Raw genomic sequence first — 24371 nt, 5'->3', positions numbered from 1 at the left:
CTCTTCGGACTTTCAACTGGTCTCTGCCTCTCGCTGGCAGCCATTGTCAAAGTCCTAGGACATTGTTCTACTGTCATACATCATTTGCCCCAAAACCGACATCAATGAAAAAATTTTTTACGTGTTCTAATTTACAAGTGTAACGTCATGAAAATTTAAAATGTTCAAAAATGGCGGAATCGCTCATGTATCATTACAGTACTTTTTAATTGTAGACTTTTTAATTGCGGGGTGTCCGTTTGATACAAATGTCGCCGATATTAAGTATTCTAATAATTGTTATGTCAATTGTTTGTTGGTTCCGGGGCGATATTCGACAATCTCCTTTCTTTTCCTGATATCATCTTATTTCTCCCCATCCATCTTAATATTTTAGTGCTTCTAACCTGATCATCTCAACAAATTTTCGATAGTAGTAAATACGGACCTTAAATAGTCTTCTCGATCTGAGGCTGAGACGGTTTTACACCATTAATTTATTAATAACATTTTAAAATAACGACTTAAATTGTTAATAATATACAAAAATATGACAATAATTCATGTATGGTATTAACTTTCTATTCGATTCAAATACAAAATAATTTCAAATGCGAAATTTCTCCAGAACCGTATTATACTGGCCGGTGGGCCGCGGTTTTATTTCTTTCTATGAGCGTTTTCTTTAAAGCGTCAGTGACGCAACCATATATTATGAAACTGATTTTTGTAAGCAGGTAGATTTTGTAATTAAGGATTCTGATGTAGTTAGATCTTTTAAAAGCGTTAAAAGAGGTAATAATATCAAATTGTACGCAATTAGTTCATATTGGTACCTTTTATCGATTTACTTTATTTATGTATTTTTTGCATTGTCTGCAGAACAACGTAACTCGGTCGGCGCGGGCGTGTGGCGCCGCGTCCGACTTAAACTGGAGGGGAGAGAACTGCCGGCTAACATGCGAGCCTCGCCCCATGAACAGGTAACCGGCTATGATTGTGAATTGTGATACAGAACACATTTGCGTTAAGGCAATCTGGAGATCTATTACCAAAATCGAACGCCGAAGTTTCGGTCCGAAACGAAAGAACGACGAACTTCGAATTAATAATCCTCTTACCAGAGTTTTTCGGATCCGAATAGTGCGGACGGATTTCGTTTCGGAACCATACACGTGGATTATGGTAAACGAATGACAAAATGTCTATTCGCGAACTTCGTATCAATCTTCCAATCCGAAACACTTTCGTAATAGGAAATTGTTCGATCCGTCAACCAAAATTTCGTATTTGGATATTGGTAATAGAGCTCCTGGCCACCAAGTGATTTCAGCAGCTCATACTATCTTGCAACAGCACATTCTAGCGCTCTACAAAAAGCAGTTGCGGCCACATATTATAATGAGTAATGTTGTCATCTCTGGTCTGGCGCACCCCAGTGTCAGCTTGAACCATTTGACCGCGTGCCACGCAGAGTTTCTCGAATTTTCGGAGATTTAGTGCTCTGTGTACGGCTAGATGGCGTTTCGTAGAAATGTCGCTACATTGTATGTCTTCTACTGCATCTATCACGGAGAGTATTCAGAAGAGCTGTTTCACCTGATTCCTGCCGCCGAGTTCCACCTTCGCACGACACGCTACAAATTCGAATATCATCCCCACCATCTGGATGTGTGGCGTTCGTCTACAATGCGGTTTTCAAAAAACATTCTTCTTCGTTCAACTAAAGTATGGAATGAGCTTCCTTGCGCGGTGTTTCCAGGACGATAAGCGGGGAAACGTACCTAGCTAAAGGACCAGCAAGGAAATTCATTCCATCGTTTTTAAATTTTTAATAAATAAGCTGTAGTGAGGAGGGACTCGACCAGATGGTGAGGATGACCTGTTCACGTCCGTTCTTCTCGATATCTACGCACGAATTCCTTGTGTCTGTTGACGTCATTCGTCCGCTAGGGTTGCGGTCCAGTTTGACGCATCTAATTTTGAAAACACGAGTTAATACTCAACGAAAATTGTTTTGGAACGTAACAAGTATTCCAAGCTAAAATTACACAATTCATTTGTCTAGTACGACACACCTTGCTGTGTGTTTTTAAGGATGTTTGTGCAAGCTATTTTTGTTTGTTTAGTTCCAATCCTCTTCTGTTTTTGGATAAGAAAAAATTGTTCGAAACATAGATTTAGACGAACAGTCGCAATTATTCGTAAATCTCTTGAAGAATATCGTCATTTCTAAAAAACATTATAACTATTTAATCAATTACAACACTTTCGAAACAATTCTGAATTTGATCGCACCATCCGTTTCGACGAAATGTGTAGTAATACTTAAAATCACATTTATCACAATTATTGCGGCGTGGTGTCGCTACCAATATAGTACTCCTGACTGCAATCAGCGGTCAGTATATCTTATAATAAATTGTGATATTGAAGGTGGAGTACATCATATCTGAGGCGTGCAGCATCGACAACCTGTGTCTCATGTACGAGGGATGGATGGCCTGGGTCTGAGCGGCCGCGGCCTGCGACACGACACGCGACACGACTAGACGCGGGCCTGCGCGCTCACGACCTGACGTGACGGACGTGACGTCACGTCACGCGTCACGGACACTCGGACGAGTCGAAGACGGACCCGGGCCCGACCCGCCCGGACACTACTTGTAATTACCTTAGCAACGGGATTCTACGTCTGATGGCGACCGCCGCCATCTTGATTAGCACGAGGCTTCGCAGGGATCGTTAACATGGCGTCCATCGTCATGCCGTCAAGCGAATGGCTTTATAAGCTCGTCGCCATGGAAACCGCGCCACTCTTGTTACCCGATGATCTTTATCACAGTTAGCTTGGCGAGCATCATCTTGCTGTTAGACGAGAGGTCGGTATTGTAACGACCGCGGCCATCTTGGCTCATAGCTTCGTAGCATAAGTGACTTGGGGCTCAGTTTCCAAATTGAATTCAGTTTCTGGATCCAATCATGATGATCACGTTGGGCGAATTTATTATAAATCGAGTCATAATTGCGACGCTCCCGGGCCGTCGGCGTCGTTACCATGACAACAGCCGCCATTTTTCTGGCCCACGTTGCCAGTATAGTTTTATTATGCTAATAAATAATTATTGTATTCATATATAATGAATTACTTACATAGAAATATTATATCAATAGAACTTTATAAAAATTCTCGACGGTCCGGGAATCTTTTGGCTTCATAGTGTAGGATAAGTAGAGCTCACTTTCTAAATGCACTTTTAATTATTTAACAACTGAATGAGAATTCTGTTTTAAAAATCTAACTTCCTACCAGATATTCTATATTTGATGCTTTTGAAATGAATTCTAATGAGATCACAAAATGAGAATGAGGCGTGACACCCTGAATGCAGTCGATTGATTATGTTAGGTCTCTCTGGTAGTGGTACTAATTGGAGATAAGGTGTCGCACATAGCCGATAGCCATCAATACACCCAAGTAAAGGAATTTTCGGGAGTGACGTGAGCACTCTACAAGGTTAATGCAAAACAAATGATATTTTATCAAAAATTTCCAAAATTTAATTCTGCATACTGCGTTCTTTAAGCACTATCTTTTGATTAGTAATTCTTTCAGTTTCAGTGACGAATAGTACGTCGCCGTCGTACAATATAAATAAATATATATACACATATTTATATATATAAACTAGCTGACCCAGAAAACGTTGTATTGCGATATAAAGTAATAAATAAAAAAATCCATTGCCACCTCGCAACCCTATTGCGGATCTGTGGATGTAGCAGAATAATATAAAAATCGCGATAGAAAAATAGGTGTTTACCGTAGACGGGTGAAAATTTGAAGATTTTTAAAATACATTTGTATGTATTTAAAAAAAAAAAAAAAATATCTAAAAATTAAAAAAAAAATTGGGGTGGACTATCCTTAACATTTAGTGGGATGAAAAATAGATGTTGTCCGATTCTCAGACCTACCCAATATGCACTCAAAATTTCATGAGAATCGGTCAAGCCGCTTCGGAGAAGTTTAACTACAACCACCGCGACACGAGTATTTTATATATATATATATCTATATATAAATATATATGTAACCCACGATGTCATCCGCCTTAACATAACATTAATAAAATATAATATATGTTACTATATGTTAAACAAGCTAATAAGCTGTGTGGTAAATTTAATTCGTGGATTATCAATTCAACTGTTTTGGATTGATGGAGTAACAAACATGCAAATTGTGCAATAATACCTAATAATTTCGTTAATAAATCCAAATAGAAATTAATTCATTGCAGATTTAACATTAAAATCAAGAATTCACATAAATTTCTTCTTAGTCAATAATTTTTGTTAGTTACATAAATCCTGTGAACAAACCCATATTTTAAACATTTGTGGCTCTCTGGCAACCCTTAAATGTACGTTTTGGTTTATTAAAGTGTATAAACCAAATCAAGGATTTAAAAAGCGCAGAAAAAATCACCGGGATAGTACTTATTGCCTTTTCTTTTCTCTTAGATTGCCATTAGTATCCGGGGCGTGAGTTTAGTAAAAAAAATTATAGATATGGAATAAGCGAAAATAAATGATTTTTACGATTGACACTCGCACAGAAAATAATCGTGTTATTCTTCGGCTTCCGATATTGTTTGGGAGCTTGGCGAGAGCTGATCACCTGCCACTCCTGACCAAACTACTACCGTTGATTGCTGTTTTGACATCAGATATATTTCCTATCTTTGGCTTTTCTCATTCGAACCGTAGGTCTTTTCATTAAATTGAAGAACCCTATGTAAAACCACTTCTGTTTACTGTTTAGAATTATAAAGATACATAGAAGCATTTGTATGAAAACATATTTCCTGATCTCTGTAACACTATAATATTTTTTTAATAATTAACGTCTCAATAAGTATCCTTAGCACCAGAAATATTTTTATGATTAAAACTTATGTATTGTTATAATTTGATTCCATTATTTGTTAATAATTCAGAATCAATTTTAAAATTTTCCACTTATTTCGGTGTTGACTGTAGTAAGGATTATTCAATAACTTCATCCATCAGGGTTGTCTTCGTGGACAGAAAGTGAGCTCTTATATAATATAATAATGATATTGTAGATGATTAATGTTGTATCGCACGTGGAGCGGAGTGCATCACCGATGTGTTCGCTCGTGCGTTAGTGTTAGAGGCAGCTTGGAGACGCGGCAGATTGTCAGCCATTGACCCGTAAGGCTGTCTGTCCATTGAAGCGGAATTTACAAAATACGCGACAAACAAGACAGAAACTGTCTAAAGTGTGAAAGTGCAGAAAAAATCGAGTCCACTATCCTGTGTATGTTTTTTTTTATTTTACTTCGCGAATCTATGCAATTTACTATTGCGAATTTCTGGTTTATTTCTCTGTTTTTACCACATGAGTGGACAGGCAGCCGTAATAACACACATTCTCAGAACGTGTACATTAAGTTCGAATCCACTGGTACAATTAATTATTTAAAAGTTTTGTATTACCCTTATTATTTTAAAACTTACATCAATATAACCTTCAATCTACCTACAAATATCTCATGCAGATCTTAATAGTTAGATTGACTTCTTATTTCTTATTATATGAAAAATCTTAGATCATTTATACGTCTAGATAGACTAAGACAGCTGTGAAAACGTCGAAAAAATTGAATTTAGAACTAACCTCTATTTTGAGCATTGCACGCACACTAAACTAATATTCTAGACGTTTAAATTATCTGAGATTAAAATAATACGTATCAACATAAAACTGAATGGGTTTTTTAAATGAATGTTTTAATCGTCTGTTTTTTCTTACTCAACCGTTTTGTTTATGTGAAGGTAAAAGAAGGCAAATATTACTTGTAGGTACAATATATTATAAATGGCTATTAATTGTTTGAAAAAAGAAAGTGTGTATGTACTTTTGTACGCACGCAAAAGTTACTCTTCTTTGGCATAACAAATTAAAAATCCTTAAAATGTTCAATTCCTCGTGATATTTATGTTAGTAGAATGATATTGTAGTAAAGATATGTATTAAATACAACCAATGAAAATATTATTATTATACAATTTACAACGGTATGATTTTTAATCTATTTTACAACTTATAAATATTGCAATTTATTTAATTCTCGTCCATTGGTTGTGGTCCAGTGGACACATGAGTTACAAGAGGCTTGGTTCTAGTTGACCAGTTCACGTCAGGGTGTCGAATTTGCGTGTAGGTGTGCGCGGTAAAAAAATATTTTCCGATTTTTTTATCCGTACCCGTCTCATATTTGCTATGTTATCGAATATCAGGCATCTTCAATCTTAAATAGCGCGAAATGTTTGATAGCTGGCAATAATTTTGTTTTAAAACAAGAAGAGTAGAATATTATGAGCTAAACTGTAAACTCGTGTACTTTTTTTTATAAAAAAAGACGAGTGTCTCTGTATTCAAAAATATTGTATCTATAATAATACAAATGTCTAGCGTTCTTCGTCAACATTACTGGCGACAGCTGCCTTTCTCCAAGCTGCGTTCATATTGCATACACGTAGAGGCGCGGTGAACGCACCCTTTGTTATAACTACCCTCTTATGATTTTTCTAATGTCACATAGTTGTCATGCAGCCTAGCGAAACTCTAAGAAAAAAACGATTTACTCGATTGTATGAAACGTGCAGTCATTGATAGATTGACAGATGACGGCTATAATCTTGTATAAAAAAACGGAGATTGTCCAAATCCACAACGTTAGAAGCAACTGTTCACTTTCAAACTTGTCGGATTATACTTCGTTGCCATACTATAATTACTATTTAAAACTTATGTCAATTCTCACTGCACGTTTTATACTAAAATAAATTTAAATTTTTACTTAGGTAGTTCCGCCTCTTAACTACGTAGTATTTAGATCCTCTTTGCTGTCATGATTTAATTGACATTGATATCTCTACGTATGTATTTTTATGTTTTTAATATTGTAATTATTTGAAGACAAAATGTCATGTTGTCAATATATTATAATAAAATTCAATATTTACAAAGAAATCATTTATTAAAATGACATCCGGAAGTAAATATATATTATATATATAGTATTATAAACGTAGTACCTACTTTTTACTAATTTCATATTCCTTGTACCGACGCAATCGTTAACTGTTCAGTAGAATGTCGTGAACAACAAAAGTGACGGTAGATCGGTATTTATATCAGATACTGTGTTCGCCGGCGTCGTATGTATCGCTTCATTATTATTTAATAAATGGTGTATGTGTAAATGCTCTTTCATTCCAATTCTCTGCTTGGATTTGACATATTATGTCATTAAGATGTGGGTCCTCACTCGCTCTATATAATTTATTATATGACCAACTATATACTTGGAACAGGCGGCAAAAAGTAAGTAGAACATCTAGCCTACTAGCGTTGATTGACGCAGGTTTAGTGTAATAGGCGTGTAAGGATGTTGTCTGTTGACACGCATCTACAAACAAATATTCGATCGATCTTTTTGTTCGTTGGTTTTGCTAAGACATGGTCTATAATTTTTTTTATGATTCTATGAAAATAAGGGACGAGACGAGCAGGACGTTCAGCTTATGGTAATTGATGCGCCCTGCCCATTACAATGGAGTGTTTTTCTCACTCCAGGTCCAGGTCTCAGGTTTCTTGAAAAACCTCAAAAATATTGAGCAGCACTACTACTGCGCTCGTTACCTGGAGACATAAGATGTTAAGTCTCATTTGCCCAGTAATTTCACTAGCTACGGCGCCCTACAGACCGAAACACAGTAATGTTTACACAGTACTGCTTCAAGGCAGAAGTAGGCGCCGTTGTGGTAGCCTTAATCTAGCCGGCATCCTGTGCAAACGAGCCTTCCATTGGTAAAGACACACCTAAAGTTTTAATTGTAACAGGATAGGTAATTCAAATATTAAAATTTTACGTTTGACTCGCCTATTATACAATGATTTGTTTCTAATAAATAATAGCAGATTGAAACAAAACTATTTTATGAAACCCGAGTGCGATTCGCGATCACTGGGTGAGGTTCACGAGGTTCCCCTCCCCTACCCTACCACACCACCTCTTCCCACTTGTGTCGTCCATTTATCACGCAGAAGTTCGACTTACTTGTATCTTTACTTACTGGTAAAATATCGTAAAAAAACACTAATCAATATAATATTTTATTTTCAATCAGTACATAAAACGTGTCTTAATTTGTAGCGAATTTGACATTAGATACGAACGCGACATTAGCAAGATACAGGACATCGTCAAACAAACTGTCTATTTTAAGGCCTTGTCCACATATAACGAACAACGACGAACAAGCCAGATTAATATCTTGTGTGCTAACTTCATAACAGCGTACTACACGGTGGTCTCTTGCCGTTGCCATTTGGCAACGTGAGCAAACAAGAAGTTAAAGTGTCTTTCTTCATTCGCCTCGCTACTGACAGCCTTTCTCGTTCGCCCCATCGTTCTCTCGCCGTCGGTCGTTATAAGTGGTAAAGAAAAAGTAAAATGCTCTCTATGAAATATCTTAGATTCTATAATTTCTAATCTTCATTTAAAATGACCAACAAGACGTAATAAAATGTATAATTGACAAGTAAGAAAAACTCGTATGGCAACAAATACAATATGAATAATATGATTTAATCGACAAATGGCCGACAGTAACGCTAGCTCGGCCATATGCAAACATGATTTTATTATTGAAAACCTTTATTTACAAATAGTAATAGCATAATAAAATACACGATTATCCAGAAGTTAACGCGACGCTTCTTAAGATCGCTTTCGCACTAGTCGTAGTCGCAGAATTATTTCTATGGTAGTTTGCGCACTAGATCCGGCTTCCTTTAAAGGTTAATATCCGTTTCGGAGAAGATTATTTGAGCTGTGTCTGATCCGAATTACAGGGATGTGCAGAATTTTGTGTCATGTCGCAAAATATTATCTTTTATTTGATGTAAATTAAAACGAAATTGGACCACTAATTCGGTAGTCATTAAAAAATTACCTGTCGTATTTAAGTAACACTGCGTGATGATTGTAAAAAACCTCATTTTAAACTAAAACGTCAGTCCACCAAGAGAGGGTGCACCCAGAATTCTTTATTTCTGCGCCTTCATACGTACAATATGTAGTAGTATTGCCAGAAGTTAATTTTCTGCTGTGGGTCCGTGTAAAATGCCGTATACCAAGAAGTGGCCCCTGAATTGCTTGGAATTGTATCAGAGATCGGACTAGTCCATAATCAATATCTGAATTAGGTCCGATACCTGTATTTTCACGGGTACGGATCGGACACTGATCGTACGTAGTGCGAAAGCGCTCTTACTTACTTGCAGTTAAATGGCGTTACAAATTTCAATGGTGATATAATACGACGTCACCCCTTATCCTCTCTCGTTCACAGACTATGTCCGTATATATTCTTATCCGTCAATAAGACAGCCCAAGTGTTCTTCGTTATGGGATTAAAAGCACGAGTGCATTCGGGTCACCTGATAGTAAGTGATCACCGCCAAACAAGCTCTCTCGCAACTCCAGAGGACAGAAAGCGTTACCGGCCAGTAAGGTGGAAGTACATGCTTTTTTAAAGGTGCCATAACCTACCCATCGTCGTATCGTACCGTGCCAAGAAATTCATTCCAGTTTGGTTGTACGTAAAAGAGTTTCTTGAAAACTGCACTACAAAGTTATTTTTTTAAATATATATAGAACTATATTAAATTCACAAAAAAATAAATAATCGACATGGCAGTGTTTTTATCGATATTTTAAAATGTTATGATGTATGTTTAGTCTCCAAATTGTTATTAGGCTAATATATTTGTAAACAAAGGTTTGAAATTAATTTACTTATGTAAATATACAATATACTACAAAACCCATCCACAAACATAAACACAAGAATAATATCGTACCATAATATAAGTTTGATACACAAGCTATCACAATTTACATAATATTATATTTACATTAACCTAAATAATACGATATTATAATGACAATTAGAAAGTAAACAATGTATTCATTATTATTTTCAATCAATAAAATATTTTATCCCCAGGAACCATCAATGTAAAGTTAAAATAATATAAGATACATAAAATCTTAATACATAATTTCGTAGCTATGTTCATTATGCTAGTAATAACTCTCAAGGTATTTACATCGTTGCGTTCATATTGAATTTTAAAGGGAAAATTTTGACAGTCTTATTCATTAAGGCTTTAATAACTAACAATACAATGGCTGTTTATGTGTCTATATATAAGAATGAAATTAAAATAAATTATATGCTATACTGGTATATTCAGGTTTGCTATTTTATTGCACATTCATCCTTTTGTAAGGATGCAAAAATCGAGATTATCGCGTCTCAAGTTTATGGTTTAATTACCATTTAATAAAATTATATAGTTCTTGTATATATTATTATATTTCATAAACAAATAAAATTTGAAATCATAATTTATGAACGATGTGGGACTCGAACCCACGAAGTCTCGCGTCCCGTGCGATTGCTCTCCCAACTGAGCTAACCGTTCGAGTTATTTATATTTCATAAATATGTCGCATATTTATTTCCACTCCATTTACACCATCATGTATGCCAGCATATCGTGAATCCTGACAATGTGTGTGACAAAATCAAGTTAAGAATTTAAAACTACCCGCAAGTTATAGTGTTATATCAGCATTAAGTGTCAGGAGTCTATCTCGGCGTCTGCTTGAGCGCGACCAGTTCATCCAGCTGCGCCTTATAGAGCTGCGTGACGTCATGCAGATCCAGCCGAAGCTCCGACACCTGCTCCTCCTTCTCGCCGTACATCTGCAGCAGCGCGTCGTATTGCTCACGGAGACCCTATCAACATAACTGAATTTCAGTATCACGCAATCATTTTTATGTGAATTACATATTTTTAACTTCTTTTTAGTTTTCTTCTTTTAGAATTCTTATCGAGCAGTAGGTCTAAATTGGAAAATTAGTCTGTGCCCCCCCCCCCCCTACCTGCAGGTCGTCCAGCCGGCCCGTCAGCGCGGCCACGTGTGCCCTCAGCAGCTCCCTCTCCCGCCGCAGCCCCCGCACTTCCTCCGCCAGTCCTCGCCGCTCCCCCTCCCGACGCCTCAGGCCCGCTAGCGCCTCCTCAACTCCCACAACTCCTCCCCACGCTGCGCCGCCCGATATTGAAGCCGAGTCGTCCTGAATTTTATCAAAACTTTAAACATCTTTCCGGCTTGAGCGTACTCCCACTCTTAGGCCGACAACACATCTCTAAAGACCTTTTGACTTTCCATCAGATGAGCCACATGCATTTCTTTCCCTAATATGAAGGATGGAAACAAGCTCTTCAATTGGATGCCATTAAGATTAAGTATCACATGAGTGTTTTCATACCTAATTATCAACAGTTGCATACAAGACTTTATCTACACCCATAATATGAATCCTCTATAAAAGATTCTGAAACAGTTAGCTTACTGCTAAATTTAAAAAACCAGTTTTAGTAACCATAATATCATCCAATGGAGTGTTATTATGAAAACGAATGATGTAATGTTGTACTGAATCTCATTACAACACTCGTTTGGATGATGTAATGGTTATTAGGACATTGGGTGTTTTAATGTTGGCAATAAGCTAACTATTTTAGAATCTAATAGAGGATTTACAGCAAGGGTGAAGATAAAAATATACAATACACGTTACGTTTATTGTGAGAACAAATGTTGTAATTGATTCTTGATGTTTTAAAAAAGAATACACTATCTTAAAGAATAGCAAGATAGGAAAGTACGACGACTAGCCAGAGATTCCTTTGTTCTTTTAGGCGAGCAACGACCCGCAAATTCCTTTGTATCCTATAAAAGAGTTTTGAATGATTGGTTTTGCTGAAATTATTTAATTTGGTATTTTTCTGTATATGCTAACATTCCAGAAGGAGGTAGACATTGAGTCCGAGATGACAGAGTGCGGCGGAGACACATCTCCCGGCAGACCCCCAGCCCCTGCAGGCTCTGACGCGACGTCCCCACCCACGGCCTCTGCACCTCGCATGCACAACTGCTCCTGAAAACAGAAGCAAAAACATTATCGAGCGTTACATAATTGATTTCCATTCAAGAAAATCGAGGCGCCGAGTGAAAGTGAATCGAGAATCATAAGGCCCGGTTTCCATCAAAGCGGAGAGGAGAGGAGATGCGTTTTGATAACCAATCAGATTTCGTTATTTCCACATCTCTCCGCTTGCCTTCGGGGGAAATGGAACAAGCGGAGGGGAGAGGAGATGTCTAATTTTTTTATAGAATGTTCAGCATTTTGTGCCGCGAGCGAGCACGCTCTCACAGCTGTCACCTCCTCCCCGCTCCGCCGGAAACCGGGCCTAAGTGTCGCATCTGCCGGATGAAGTCTTTATGAGAGTACATCGCTCTTAGGCGGTCCGCCATTCAACAGGCAATGGCGCGGATTTGCAATCTGCCGTTGTAGGATTGGCTTCTCTCGGTTGTGCTGACGAGATTCTATATATTATCTAGACTTACACATCAATTTTCGAATAAATAGGTTCAATTGTGTTCACAAGACATATTTTTCACGACAACCCTGCTGGTCGCTCGATAATTTGAAAAGTTCCAGTAGTACCTTTTTTTTATGGAATAGGAGGACACACGAGAGTACGAGTCCCCTGTTGCTAAGTGATCACCGCTGCCCACAATCTCTTGCAACACCAGAGGAATCACAGGAGCGTTGCCAGCCTTTAAGGAAGGTGTACGCGCTTTTTTTGAAGATACCCATGTCGTATCGTCCCGGAAACACCGCACAAGGAAGTTCATTAACTACCTAATAAGAGACGCTAAATTCGCTTATCGAACGAATTATCGTTATCTGTGTTCTATCTGTATAACTTGTGATTAAATCTTAATTTTATCTATTTTTGAGCAGTATGTATCTTATTAAACTATTTAACGCTAGAGGGTGCGGTAATCAAATTACGCTACAATTGACACACTTTACGTCTTCGAAACAGATAACCAAATGTTATATGTTTATTTATCTACACCCATGCTTTAATTAAAAAATCCTCTATTAAAGATTCTAAAACAGCTTATTGCCAGCATTAAAACACCCAATGTCCTAATAACCATTACATCATCCAAACGAGTGATGTAATGAAATTCAGTACAACATTACAACACTCGTTTGGATGATGGTTACTACGACTGGCTTTATTAATGTTAGCATTAAGCTAACTGTTTCAGAATCATTTATAGAGGATTCATATTATGGGTGTAGATAAAGTCTGGTATGCAACTATTGATAATTAGGTATTAAAACACTCGTGTGATACTATTATAAACCCACATTCGTGTTTTAATACCCCTTATGAAACAACAGTTACATAAATAACTAATCTCCAATAATACAAAAAATTTCACTTTTCAATGCCAGAGAACGATGAAACCACATTACTCCAATTTCCCATGTTAGTTGTCTTTGAAATATGCAGATCTATTTTTCTACTTAGAGATGTGGATTGACTGGATACCGATAAAATTCTGAAAATTTCTACAGTGATAGACAACGATAATGATGACAGAAGAAAATTCATTTAGACGTTAAAAAATAGTGTGAGAAGGTGCTTTTTAACTCGCATCAAAATCATAAATATGGTTTTGTTAATAAAAAACTAACAGGATACACTTTCAGATCTATTTGTTGTATATATAAAATGTATGGTTCAAATGTAATTCGTTACGTGCGAAACGTCATGTCACAGAAGGTAAGTTCTATATGATTGTGACACACGCGCTTACTATAAAGGCTCACTTCGACTAGGCTCACCAAATTGAGCCGAATAAAATCGCCGTTCGAGCACTGTGCGCGCACCACTTGTACCAATACTCAAATTGGTGAGTCGACGGGAGCCTTAACAGAATTAGTGGTACCAATCACGCGGGTGGTATCCGATGCATTGGACTCAACTAATAAATTCACCAAGGCCTCATTAGTTCTTCAGAATTGGGAAAAGGATAATGGGAAGAAGTGACATGAATCCCATTGCCACTCTTTTAAATCATTATTAACAGTTTCGTCATTTTACAAATGTGAAGCTATGCAATACTTAAACATAATATTGTAAAAAATTTAGTACAGTTGTAGATTCATCATATATATAAATAAAAAGCTTTAAAGTTAACATGACAGTCGCTATACCTGCAGTATTGCGTTTCGCTTCTTCTCAGTCTCTAGCGCGGCTCGCTCATCTTCAAGCGCTCGTTCTGTCTCGCTCACTCGCCTCTGTAAATCCTCTATCTGTGTCTCTTTCTCTCGGTTCAGTACTTCTGTTTCTTTTACTTTACTGGAAAAAAGTTATTACGAGACTAGGTCAGGAGCTATTGCGAATTACTAACACTTTAACAGGAAATTCGAAATGCAACGAAAATTATTGACGTATTCACTACGTGTCGGTAATAATTGGATGACAATTATCAACCGTGGTAAATGTTTTTTTTTTCATGAGAAAAATTTCACGAGACGAGCAAGATTTATGGTAAGTAATACGCCTTCTATTACAACGCACCGATCGTCACTTTGAGACATAAGATGTTAAGTATTATTAACAGTTATTTCACTAGCTCTCCAAACCAAACCTAAAAGAGCAGTGGACCTTAGGCATAAAAGGCATTTATTTTCTCAAAATTGATTCCTTTAGAATTCTTTTTGATGTAATTTCTAATATACTAGATACTACTACCGCTTCGGAAACAAATGGCGCTCTGAAAGAGAAGAAGCGGCGCAAGAAACTCTCCCAACCTTGATTTTTAAATAAAATATACTGCGTCCACACAGGCAACGTCGGTGGCAGCAGCTAGTCACATGACATATCCAGTACCTGTTGAGCGTCTCTTCGAGCGCACGAAGTCTTGTTTCAGCGCTCTGCCAGTGTTCTGTTATAGACTCCACGCGAGACTGGGCCTCACGCTGTAACAAAACTGGGGCTCAATTGATAGTAGGTGATTCCATATACATGCATTCAAACATACCTATTATGTATAACTATTGCTTTTTTCAACCAAACTACAAAATATATATCTTGTAAGTACTTAGTCAATTCATCCCCAAATATTAGCCATTAAATCAATCTAGTTCGATCGTCTCGTGTAGTGGTTATACACTGGCGTTTATACAAACAATATCCCGACGACCGAGCCTTGCTCGGATTTCTAAAACTGTACGAAACTTGAACAAAAAAAACTTATAGGACATCTGGATTCGAACCGGGGTCTTCTGTTTTCCGTATCACCCAATATCCCTATCTGAGCTATTATAGTCTTGTATATAGTGGCGAATTTATCTTTGTATTCTAATATTAGTGTAGCTATTTCTCATTCAAAAACACGGATAAAACTACTTTTTTAAATTGAAACCTAGCTAGATCGATTTATCGCCCCCCAAATCCCCTGTATACTAAATTTTATGAAAATCGTTGGAGTCGTTTCCGAGATTCAGGTTATATATATACCTATACAAGAATTGCTCGTTTAAAGATATAAGATACAATGAATATCTGTAAAATAAACACTATGATATAGTAAATGAGTACCAACCTGCATGGCGTCAGCTCGCGCCAGCCGCTCCGACAGTTCCTGGTTCTCTTCCCGGGACAGCTTCTCCCGTTCCAACACCTTCGCTAGCGTCATCTCCACCTCAGCTGCAGGGAAACGATGAAGTTATTATAGTTCAACTTATCAGACATTTCAAAAAAATACTTATTTTATATTTAATTTGACACTTGATGATCAGTTATCACCACTGCCCAAAGTCTCTTGCAACACCAGAGGAATCACAGGAGCGTTGCCGGCGGTTTAAATTGATGTACGCGCTCATTTTGGTACCCACGTCGTATCGTTCTGAAAACACTCTATAAGAAAGCTCATTGCACACCTTTGCTGTACACTCATTGGTTCATATTTGGTATTTTTACGATTTAAGAACTTTATTTCTTAGAAGAATAATACAATATTCACTTATAGAGAAAATATATTCTAATTACTATATAATATAATATGCGAGCCGTGAGAATATAACAATATCTATAATATATCGATAATTTTTTCTTCTTTAACTATAAATATTAACAGAGTAAGTAAAGTGGAAAAAAAACAGTAAACACACACTAGATGAAACACTTAAAAAGAAATAACTATACAAATTATAATCTAAAGAACATTCATAAATAAGTTACCTACACTACACTAATGAATATCAACTAAAGACACAATTCTGAATGCAATAATACAAGAACCTTTACTAATTTTATCATGGCTACATACCGAGGTGTGTCGCGGCGGCCGTGTGCGCTCTCTCCCGCTCCAGGGCGCTCCGCTGCAGGGCTGCCACCTGCTGCAGCAGGGCTGCCGCCGCGCCCGCGTCGCCTCGCTCCAGCTCGCCCGCGGACCTCGCTTCGCTCATCTCCCGCCGCAACGCCTCCTCTCTTGACAACCAACGCTGCTCCTCTGAAACCAACCTCAATACTTATTAACGTCGGTTAAGAAATAAAAAAAGTTCCAGCCACTGGTATTCATGCCAAAATACTATTAATATAGAAGGTTTACAACAAAGAGGCATTTTTTCTTTCATGTTATCAAATTTATTTACTTTACTATACCATGTTTTGCTGTAAGAGAATGAGCAAAAAAGTAGGTATTTAGCCTGAATTTACCTTATTCTTAATTTTGTCAAAAACTTTTTAATTTTTTTATGAGACTAAGCTGTTGGTAATTGATAAGCCTTGCCCATTACAATGCAGTGCCGCTCAGAATTCACGAAAAACCCAAAGATTGAGCGGACCGTAACTGCGCTTGTCACTTTGAGACATAAGATGTTAAGTCTCATTTGTCCAGTGTTTCACTAGCTATGGCACCCTTCAGACCGAAACACAATAATGCTTACACAGTACTGCTTCAGGGCAGAAATAGGTGCCGTTGTGGTAACCAGAATCTAGCCGGAATCCAGGGAGATGAAATGACTATCGTGCGCCGTTTAGTTATTATTATCCATTCACCTTATTTAACAAATCCTCTAACATATACAGCCTTACCTCTAGTCCTTTCAATTCTAAGTTGTTGAAGCTCATGCCTAAGTATATCTGCTTCTCTCTCGGCCTTTTCACACTTTGTTTCCAGTTGCAGTTTCGAGGCCTTATATTTCTGCAGGTCATTGTTATTTCGTTGCAGATCGTTGATCTCTCGTCTGGCCGCCTCGAGAGACTTGCAGACTGTCTCTAATTTCTGTGTACTATCATCTAAGGCACTTTTTGTCTGTAATTAGTTTATTATACATTGTAAAAATACAATTAATTAAATACAAATCATGCGTTTTCTCTTCAAAGAGTCCAGATAGTTAAGGTATCAATTAGTAATATCTAAATATTATTATTAAGATAAAAAAAATATTAAATACTAATAACTCAATAATATTTTATATGTTTGTAACTTTCGGGAGCCCATGAAGGTGTTTTTTTAAACAACAAATTTCAAATTAAAATATATTTATTCAAGGTTTTATGGAATTAAACCAAGACAATTTAACACTAGGGAGTTCATTTAGATTTTATACAAGACTTACTGCGTGTAGACCGTGTGTACGAAAAAAAAAATTAAGAATTATTATTTAATATACGTTCTTATTCTAATTCTTTCCAATCTAAAGTAGATCCTGTAGATGAAGCCACAACCTGAGAGTTGAACAAAGCATACAATATTTTATCAACGATACGCCCCTCGAACGGTTGGCTCAGTTGTTAAGAGCGCTCGGACCCCGAACGGGAACCCGAGAGGTCGCGGGTTCGAGTCCCGCATCGTTCATAAAATTTTGTTTTGAGTTTTATTTTTGTAGTCATCTATGTCATTTTAGGTACATTTTAGGACTGATTAGGTAATTTACTTTCGATATCAATTTAAAGTTTTTTTTTAATATCTGTTATAGTTAATAACGGAATAATCGTAACAAGCAAAAACATACCTAGTATTTTATTTATAATAATAATAATAATAATAATTTATTTCTCTTAAAATCATAGTTTACAGCAGCTAGTGGCCGGAGTCACCTTTTAAGCAAATAATGCCTGTACCAGGTGTCTCCGCTCTTCCAATTCAGCAATGTGTTATATTTAACAAAAGTTTTATTGACATGGTGGTGAAATAATAATAAAGTTATGAAATGAATATAAATTTAAAAAGGTTATGAAATGAATATAAATTAACAATTTAAATATTTGGAAAGTTACTTTTGAACACCTTAACAATTACAGCGACAAAGATTTACAATTACGATTTTTAATTCTTATCGAACATGTAAGTCACTTTTTATTATTATAAACATAAATGATAAATATGTGTAACTATGTGTGAGTGTGTGTGTGCGTGCGATACTGTGTGTTTTTGTGAGTGTTGTGTGCGTGTATATATGTTAAGTGCGTGTGGAATATTTTCTGCCTGATCTATGTAAACATTGGATAAGTTATTATACTCTGTACATTATTTAAGTTGTTTAAGTAAAATCTCCGTTGCCTCATAGTCGAGAGACTTTAACCACTTCTCTACGATTTTTTTACAATCGTTATATTGTTTTGAGTGGATATGTAGTTTTTTATTTATTTTATTGTAAATTTGAGCTGAGAGACTATTGTATTGTGCGCTAGCAAACTTTGTTTTTGTTCGAGGGACTTTAGTTACGTTAGGTTGCCTCCTACTTTGTTTATTATTTACGAGATATGGTACTTCTTTATGTTTTTTGATTAAAACATGTTTCAGAAACAGTTTCCTCACAGAGAGTAAACCGCACTCAAGGTAAAGTTGTTCTGTAGAATATCTGTAACGTTTGAAATACATGGCCTTAATCAATGCTCGTTGCGAGCGCTCAATGTCTAAAAACTTTATTTTTGCAGCACCTCCCCATACTGGAATGCAGTAGGTTAGGATGGATTCAACTAGTGCAGTATATATTCTCTTTAGCAGAGTGTTAGAGGAATCACTATCGTTCTCAGATTTGTCATTCTTTGGGACCACGTACCTCAGCGAGCGAAAAACCCATATTAATTTTCTGACTCTTTCAGCCAGTTGCTCAAGGTGAGGGTACCAGGAGAGCCTCTGATCAAGTATGACTCCTAGATATTTGAAATTATCTACTTTATTGATTTGGGGAACATTTGCCAACATGTATAACGTATATTCATTACTCTCTTTACAGCTACCACAACCGTTAACAATAAAAAACGCAGTTCACTTTACCTCCATGAGTTCTGTTTCCAGTTTCTTGTTAGTGTTGGTAAGTCGGTACACCACCTCGAGCTGACTCACTTCCAACTCTTCCTTGGCTGATATGGAACGCCTCATTCTGTCTACTTCACCCGTAAGCTCGGCTACCTTATCTCTACAAATATATCCAAAGATCATAATGTTAAAATCCAAAATTTATTTATTTTTTATATAAGAGGGGCAAACGGGTAAGAGGCTCACGGGATTGGAAGTGGTGAGGAAACCGCCCATGGACACCGCAACAACATGTGTCAAGAGATGCGTAACCGGCCTTTAAGGTTAAGGGAGTATGCTCTTTTTTTGTTCCAAAGTTGTATCAGTTCGGGAAAACAGCAGCCGGTAATAAGAAATTCCGTGGAATCAATTGATTCCTTGCAAAACGCGCTGTTGGTGAAAACCAGACATCAACGAGATGCGGGTGGTATTTTGCATTTTACTGATGTTGTTGGAATTGGAGATAATTTTTGGGTATGGTAAGCGTACAGTCACCCAAGTGCACTCGTACACAAGAATACCTACACCCCTAGAACACAACATATTAATTTAGAAGCACACTGGAAAGTGATTTCATTCTGATGATTGGTTGTGGGTGCAATTTTTTTAAATGATTGACGTATATGATATTCCATTCAGCAGTCATTATTGATGATAAGTACTCCGCCATTTCAAATCATTAAGGCAAAATTTGCGAACAGTTGATTATTTATTTCAAAGTAAACATTTAAATAAAATACTTCGTAAAGGATTAAAACATGTGTTACACAAATAAAACTGAAAACAAACTATATGAACGATGCGGGACTCGAACCCACGAGCTCTCGTGCGAGCGCTCTTTCCAACTGAGCCAATCGTTCGAGTGACGTATCGTTGATAAAATCTTGTATGCTTTGTTCAAGTTTCAGGTTGAGGCTTCGATTCCCACTTCCTGCATAAAGTTTTGTTTTCAGTTTTATTTGTGTAATTAATCCCAGAAGTGAAGTGACTTTAAAACATATTTTTAAAACATGTTTTTTTTTGTACATATGTTTTTGAGTAAAAGTAATATTATTTAAATTTATTTATTTAACCCGGCGCGTTTCGTTACCTTCATCATCGTGTTCAGTGGGAAAAATAAATTTATAATACACGCGTTTTTATTTTAAAATGTATTTATTATTTAGTATTTATTATTATCCTTTAAAAAGTATTTTATTTTTATGTGAAACACTATAATAGTAGCGTTAATCAAAAAAAATAGTAAGTCACATATTTAAGTGCCTAATCAAAGAGGTGATAATACTAACTACAAAGTCCTTAATGTTAAAAAGTTAAAAAAATATGATTATTTATTTATTTTACTTTAATTATAACAGTTTACACCAATTACAGATTATTCACTATTAATTCAGACATTCGTCTCGCTCACAGTACTTCAGGCATTCTGACATTATTCCCGTCTATTATGGGTGATTACTTGTCGCCAATGCTATTTGATGATGGCTGAAACTTAAAAAAAAATCTTTAAACTAACCTCAAACTTTTGATGACCTGTTCATTATCACGCTCTTTAGCCCGCAGCTTCTTGATGATGTTGGAATGCTGCAGCTCCTGTCTTGCCAATTTCTCCCCCTCTTCCTGCAGTTGGGCTATCATTTCCTCCTTCTCTTTAAGCCTTGTCTCTGTTGTTGTTGAGTTCTTATTCGCAATTTCTTGTTTCAAGTTGTCCAGTTGTTTCCGTAACTGATCCTAAAAATAGTTGATAAAGAATAAATTACAGGACCCCTTTATGATACAGGCAGCTAACTATTAATCATCAAACCAGTACCACAGACAAACATACAAAAAAGTGTGTATGCACATATGCTAGATGTTATTCTTCTTTGGCATAATAAAAGAAAAAACAATATTTTAATAAAGAAGGTATTAAATACAGCCAATGAAACTATTAGGATACAACATAATTTAGTTGAATAACATGTAATTAAATATCATTAAATTATTTTTAAAGAATTGGTGAGAAATAAATATTTTGTTTTAATTTGTGTATAAATTGAAATCAATTTAATTCTTGTCCATTGGTTGTGGTTCACTAGACATATGAGTTACGAGAGGCTTGGTAGCTGTATTCATCCGGCCCGCCTCCACTTGATCAATGATTAAGAGACAAAAGAAGTTATAAACCATGATATAAATATATTAAGAATACAATTCTAACAATATAAAATAAAGTGAAGTGATAAGTGAACTGTGAAATGAAAAGTATACATATTTAGATAATAAAAAAAGACTTGACTTAAAGGTCTTCGTTACCAGGTCATAAAATCCCAAAAAAAAAATTGGTAGCTATATGATACTAATGGTCTAGTTGACCAGCTAATGTCAGGGTGTCGAATTTTGCGTGTTGATCTTAAGAATTGGCAGTGGGAGGGACCTTGGCGCAGGATGCCAGCTAGATTATGGGTACCACAACGGCACCTATTTCTGTCGTGAAACAGTAATCTGTAAGCACTATTGTGTTTAGGTCTGAAGGGCGCCATAGCTAGTGAAATTATTAGGTAAATGGGACTTAACATCTTATGTCTCAAGGAGACAAACACAATTATTATAGGTCTAATCAGACTTTTTAGGATTTTAAGGAATCCTGAGTGGCACTACATTGTAATGGGCACATTGTATCAATTACCATCAGCTGCATGTCCTGCTCGTCTTGTCCCTTATTGTCATTAAAAAAATTCACTCTGATAATTTTGCCCTAATGCACCGAAATTAGTATTACTTCAAATATTTTATTACTTTAATATATTCAATACTTTAAGCATTTTTTGTTGCCTGTTATAAAATGAAGAGATTAAACTAATAATTATACTATATGCATACCTTTTCTCTAATAGCTTGTTGAAATTTTTTCTCAAGTGCAGACATTCTTTGGGTATAGTCCTCTGTTATGGTATTGATATCACTACTCTCATGTTTTGCCAATAAACTCTCCACTTGAGTCTTGAGACTAAAATTACTCTCAACTAATTCTGCATTATTTCTCGTTACCTCCATCAGTCTATTCTCTCTAGCGTCCAAGATCTCCGCCATTTCACTTAACCTTCTCATTAAGCGTTCATTTTCAGACCCTTGACTCTCATCACTTGTATTACTCTTTATTGAGGCATCCGATAATTCCCTATTATGGCCACGAATTTTCGTTGCTAAGTTCTTACCTAAGACTAGATCTACTAAATTTGGCGAAGTAGCACCATCATGTTTTTGCCTGAGTCCATATTTTCCAGGACTACTTCTACAGCCATGTACATGATCTCCATTAGGGCTAGGAATAATTTCTATATCAGAAGATGTTGCAGTTTCATTTTCATCCCCTGATGTATGACCTGATGTACGATCAGATCCTATCTTTACCAAGTCACTCTTACTGTCGGAACTGTCGGGTGAAGTTCTCTCTCTCATACTACCATCTTTATGTGATGATTCATTGCTCCCTGGGAGGTGTTTCTGCTCCTCTATATTGACAAACATATTACTATCACACCTCTGTATGTCACTTGAAACCTGAATATTATAAAATGATGATGAGTCACTGAGCTTCTCCAACATATCACCCTGCAAAGATTCTTTTTTACAGTCTTCAATGACATTTTCTAATATAATACTTTCACTGTCAGCATTTAATGTTCTGTCTGACCATGATCCATCATTTGAAGAGTTCTCACTGATTTGCATTTTACAAGGTTCTATGGGTAAAAAATCTTTTTCAGTTCTTCTATACTCAAATTTTGACAATTTGGGATTTGGACTTAAGGGTTTGTCATCTGTGTCAAGCACTGTAGGAGCAGTGCATTCAGAAATAGAATTATAAGACATTGTATCTTCATCATCTTCAGCAACTAAGCTGACACTATCAGCTGTGTTAACTTTATTAATTTTCTCCCCTATTGGAGTTTTCTTATCAGACTCATCAACTGGAGTAGCATTTGATGATGAGCCACTGTTTAAATCACTTGCATAACTGTCAAACCCAAGACATTCTATAGAATTAGGACTTACAAGACTGTCAGGTACTATTTCCACTGAATCTGAAGTAGGTTTCAGGCTACTGCTCTGGGATGCTGATTGATATGTGCTTTCAGAATCAGGAGTGGTTTTTAAGCTTTGTGACAACACCTCAACTGAGTCTGAGCTATGTCTACTTGATACAAGAGAAATGGCATTAGATAAGGATGATTTTCGTCTCTCATCCAATATAACAGTATCCCTTTTAGAATCCTGTGTATCAGTACAGTCAGACATTACTAGTTGGCTTTTAGAGAAGAGGTCCTCCTGACTGCCATACTTATTACATATTACATTCATCGATTTAGCTTTAGGTGGGCGCACAATTGTATGTTCGTCATTGGTGTGCTCAAAAAATGAACCAGCAAACGACCCCCACATACCTTGAGTTTTTTGACCCGGGCTTTTTGAAGGGCTCTCAGTGACAACTAAATCCTTTGAGGAGCATTCTTTATGTGCCTCTGCACTAACGTTTAGGCCCCATGAAGAGAAAAAGTCTGAATTCTGATTAGGATTAGAAGGGCTTGCACTAGTTATACTTGATCCCTGTGGATGTGCAGAACTAGTCTCAGGCTCCTCGTCACTATCATCTTGAATGTCTAAAGCTTTATCAATAGTTTTCTGAGCCTCTTTTAGAGCTGTTTTAGCTAAACTCGTCAATCCTGAAGTGTCGAACCAATTCATCTTGTACACTCATTAGACAAACCACTCCAACAATTTATGGTTGCAATTACATTAAGGATTAAGAGCCGCAAGGGTTTTTAATATCCAATAATATCAATGATTAAGAAATAACAATATACTAAATCACAATAATAAATGGTTTATGGTTCGACTTTCGACAGTTTTATACTTGTAATGACGTTTACAATCGTCAACGTCAACAAACTTCTTGTTATCATGGAATGTCAAAGAAATCGTGTCACTTTCAATGTCGCTAAACGGATTAGAACAGCTGGAAAATTTTAAATTTCCCATACTTTTATGCAACGT

General features: G+C 36.5%; 2 protein-coding genes and 1 non-coding gene across 3 annotated transcripts in view; 2 read left to right on the top strand and 1 right to left on the bottom strand.

The window, feature by feature from the left end:
- Positions 1-7278, top strand: part of LOC126965401 (serine/threonine-protein kinase SMG1-like) — a 44744-nt gene extending 37466 nt beyond the window's left edge. The window contains exons 8-9 of the mRNA XM_050809004.1: positions 862-962; positions 2416-7278. Of these exons, the coding sequence (XP_050664961.1) occupies positions 862-962; positions 2416-2493 (179 nt within the window). The 3' untranslated portion in view covers positions 2494-7278. The remainder of the gene's footprint in view (positions 1-861; positions 963-2415) is intronic.
- A 900-nt stretch (positions 7279-8178) lies between these two features.
- LOC126965180 (TATA element modulatory factor) lies at positions 8179-24220 on the bottom strand. Its single transcript, XM_050808625.1, has 11 exons — positions 22197-24220; positions 20851-21065; positions 19314-19455; positions 17123-17342; positions 16356-16538; positions 15630-15733; positions 14915-15003; positions 14236-14380; positions 11956-12093; positions 11035-11226; positions 8179-10887 (listed from the first exon to the last, which is right to left on the bottom strand). Exons 1-11 carry the CDS (start codon positions 24060-24062, stop codon positions 10738-10740), a joined length of 3444 nt encoding a protein of 1147 aa, XP_050664582.1. The 5' UTR covers positions 24063-24220; the 3' UTR covers positions 8179-10737.
- Trnag-ccc (transfer RNA glycine (anticodon CCC)) lies at positions 17807-17888 on the top strand. The gene is given in 2 exon segments: positions 17807-17844; positions 17853-17888. It is a non-coding gene; the product is annotated as a tRNA-Gly (tRNA).
- Positions 24221-24371: the final 151 nt, after the last annotated feature.

This window comes from Leptidea sinapis, chromosome 1, assembly GCF_905404315.1.
Source record: "Leptidea sinapis chromosome 1, ilLepSina1.1, whole genome shotgun sequence".
In the NCBI taxonomy this organism is placed as follows: domain Eukaryota; kingdom Metazoa; phylum Arthropoda; class Insecta; order Lepidoptera; family Pieridae; genus Leptidea; species Leptidea sinapis.
This window is presented reverse-complemented; position numbering and strand designations above follow the sequence as displayed.

Coding starts and splice junctions, on each gene's coding strand:
- LOC126965180 (XM_050808625.1), bottom strand. CDS start 24,062: ATGAATTGGTTCGACACTTCAGGATTGACGAGTTTAGCTAAAACAGCT. Junction 16,539..17,122: donor TAGAATTGAAAGGACTAGAG/GTAAGGCTGTAT, acceptor GGTTGGTTTCAG/AGGAGCAGCGTTGGTTGTCA. Junction 14,381..14,914: donor CTCGAAGAGACGCTCAACAG/GTACTGGATATG, acceptor ACTTTTTTCCAG/TAAAGTAAAAGAAACAGAAG.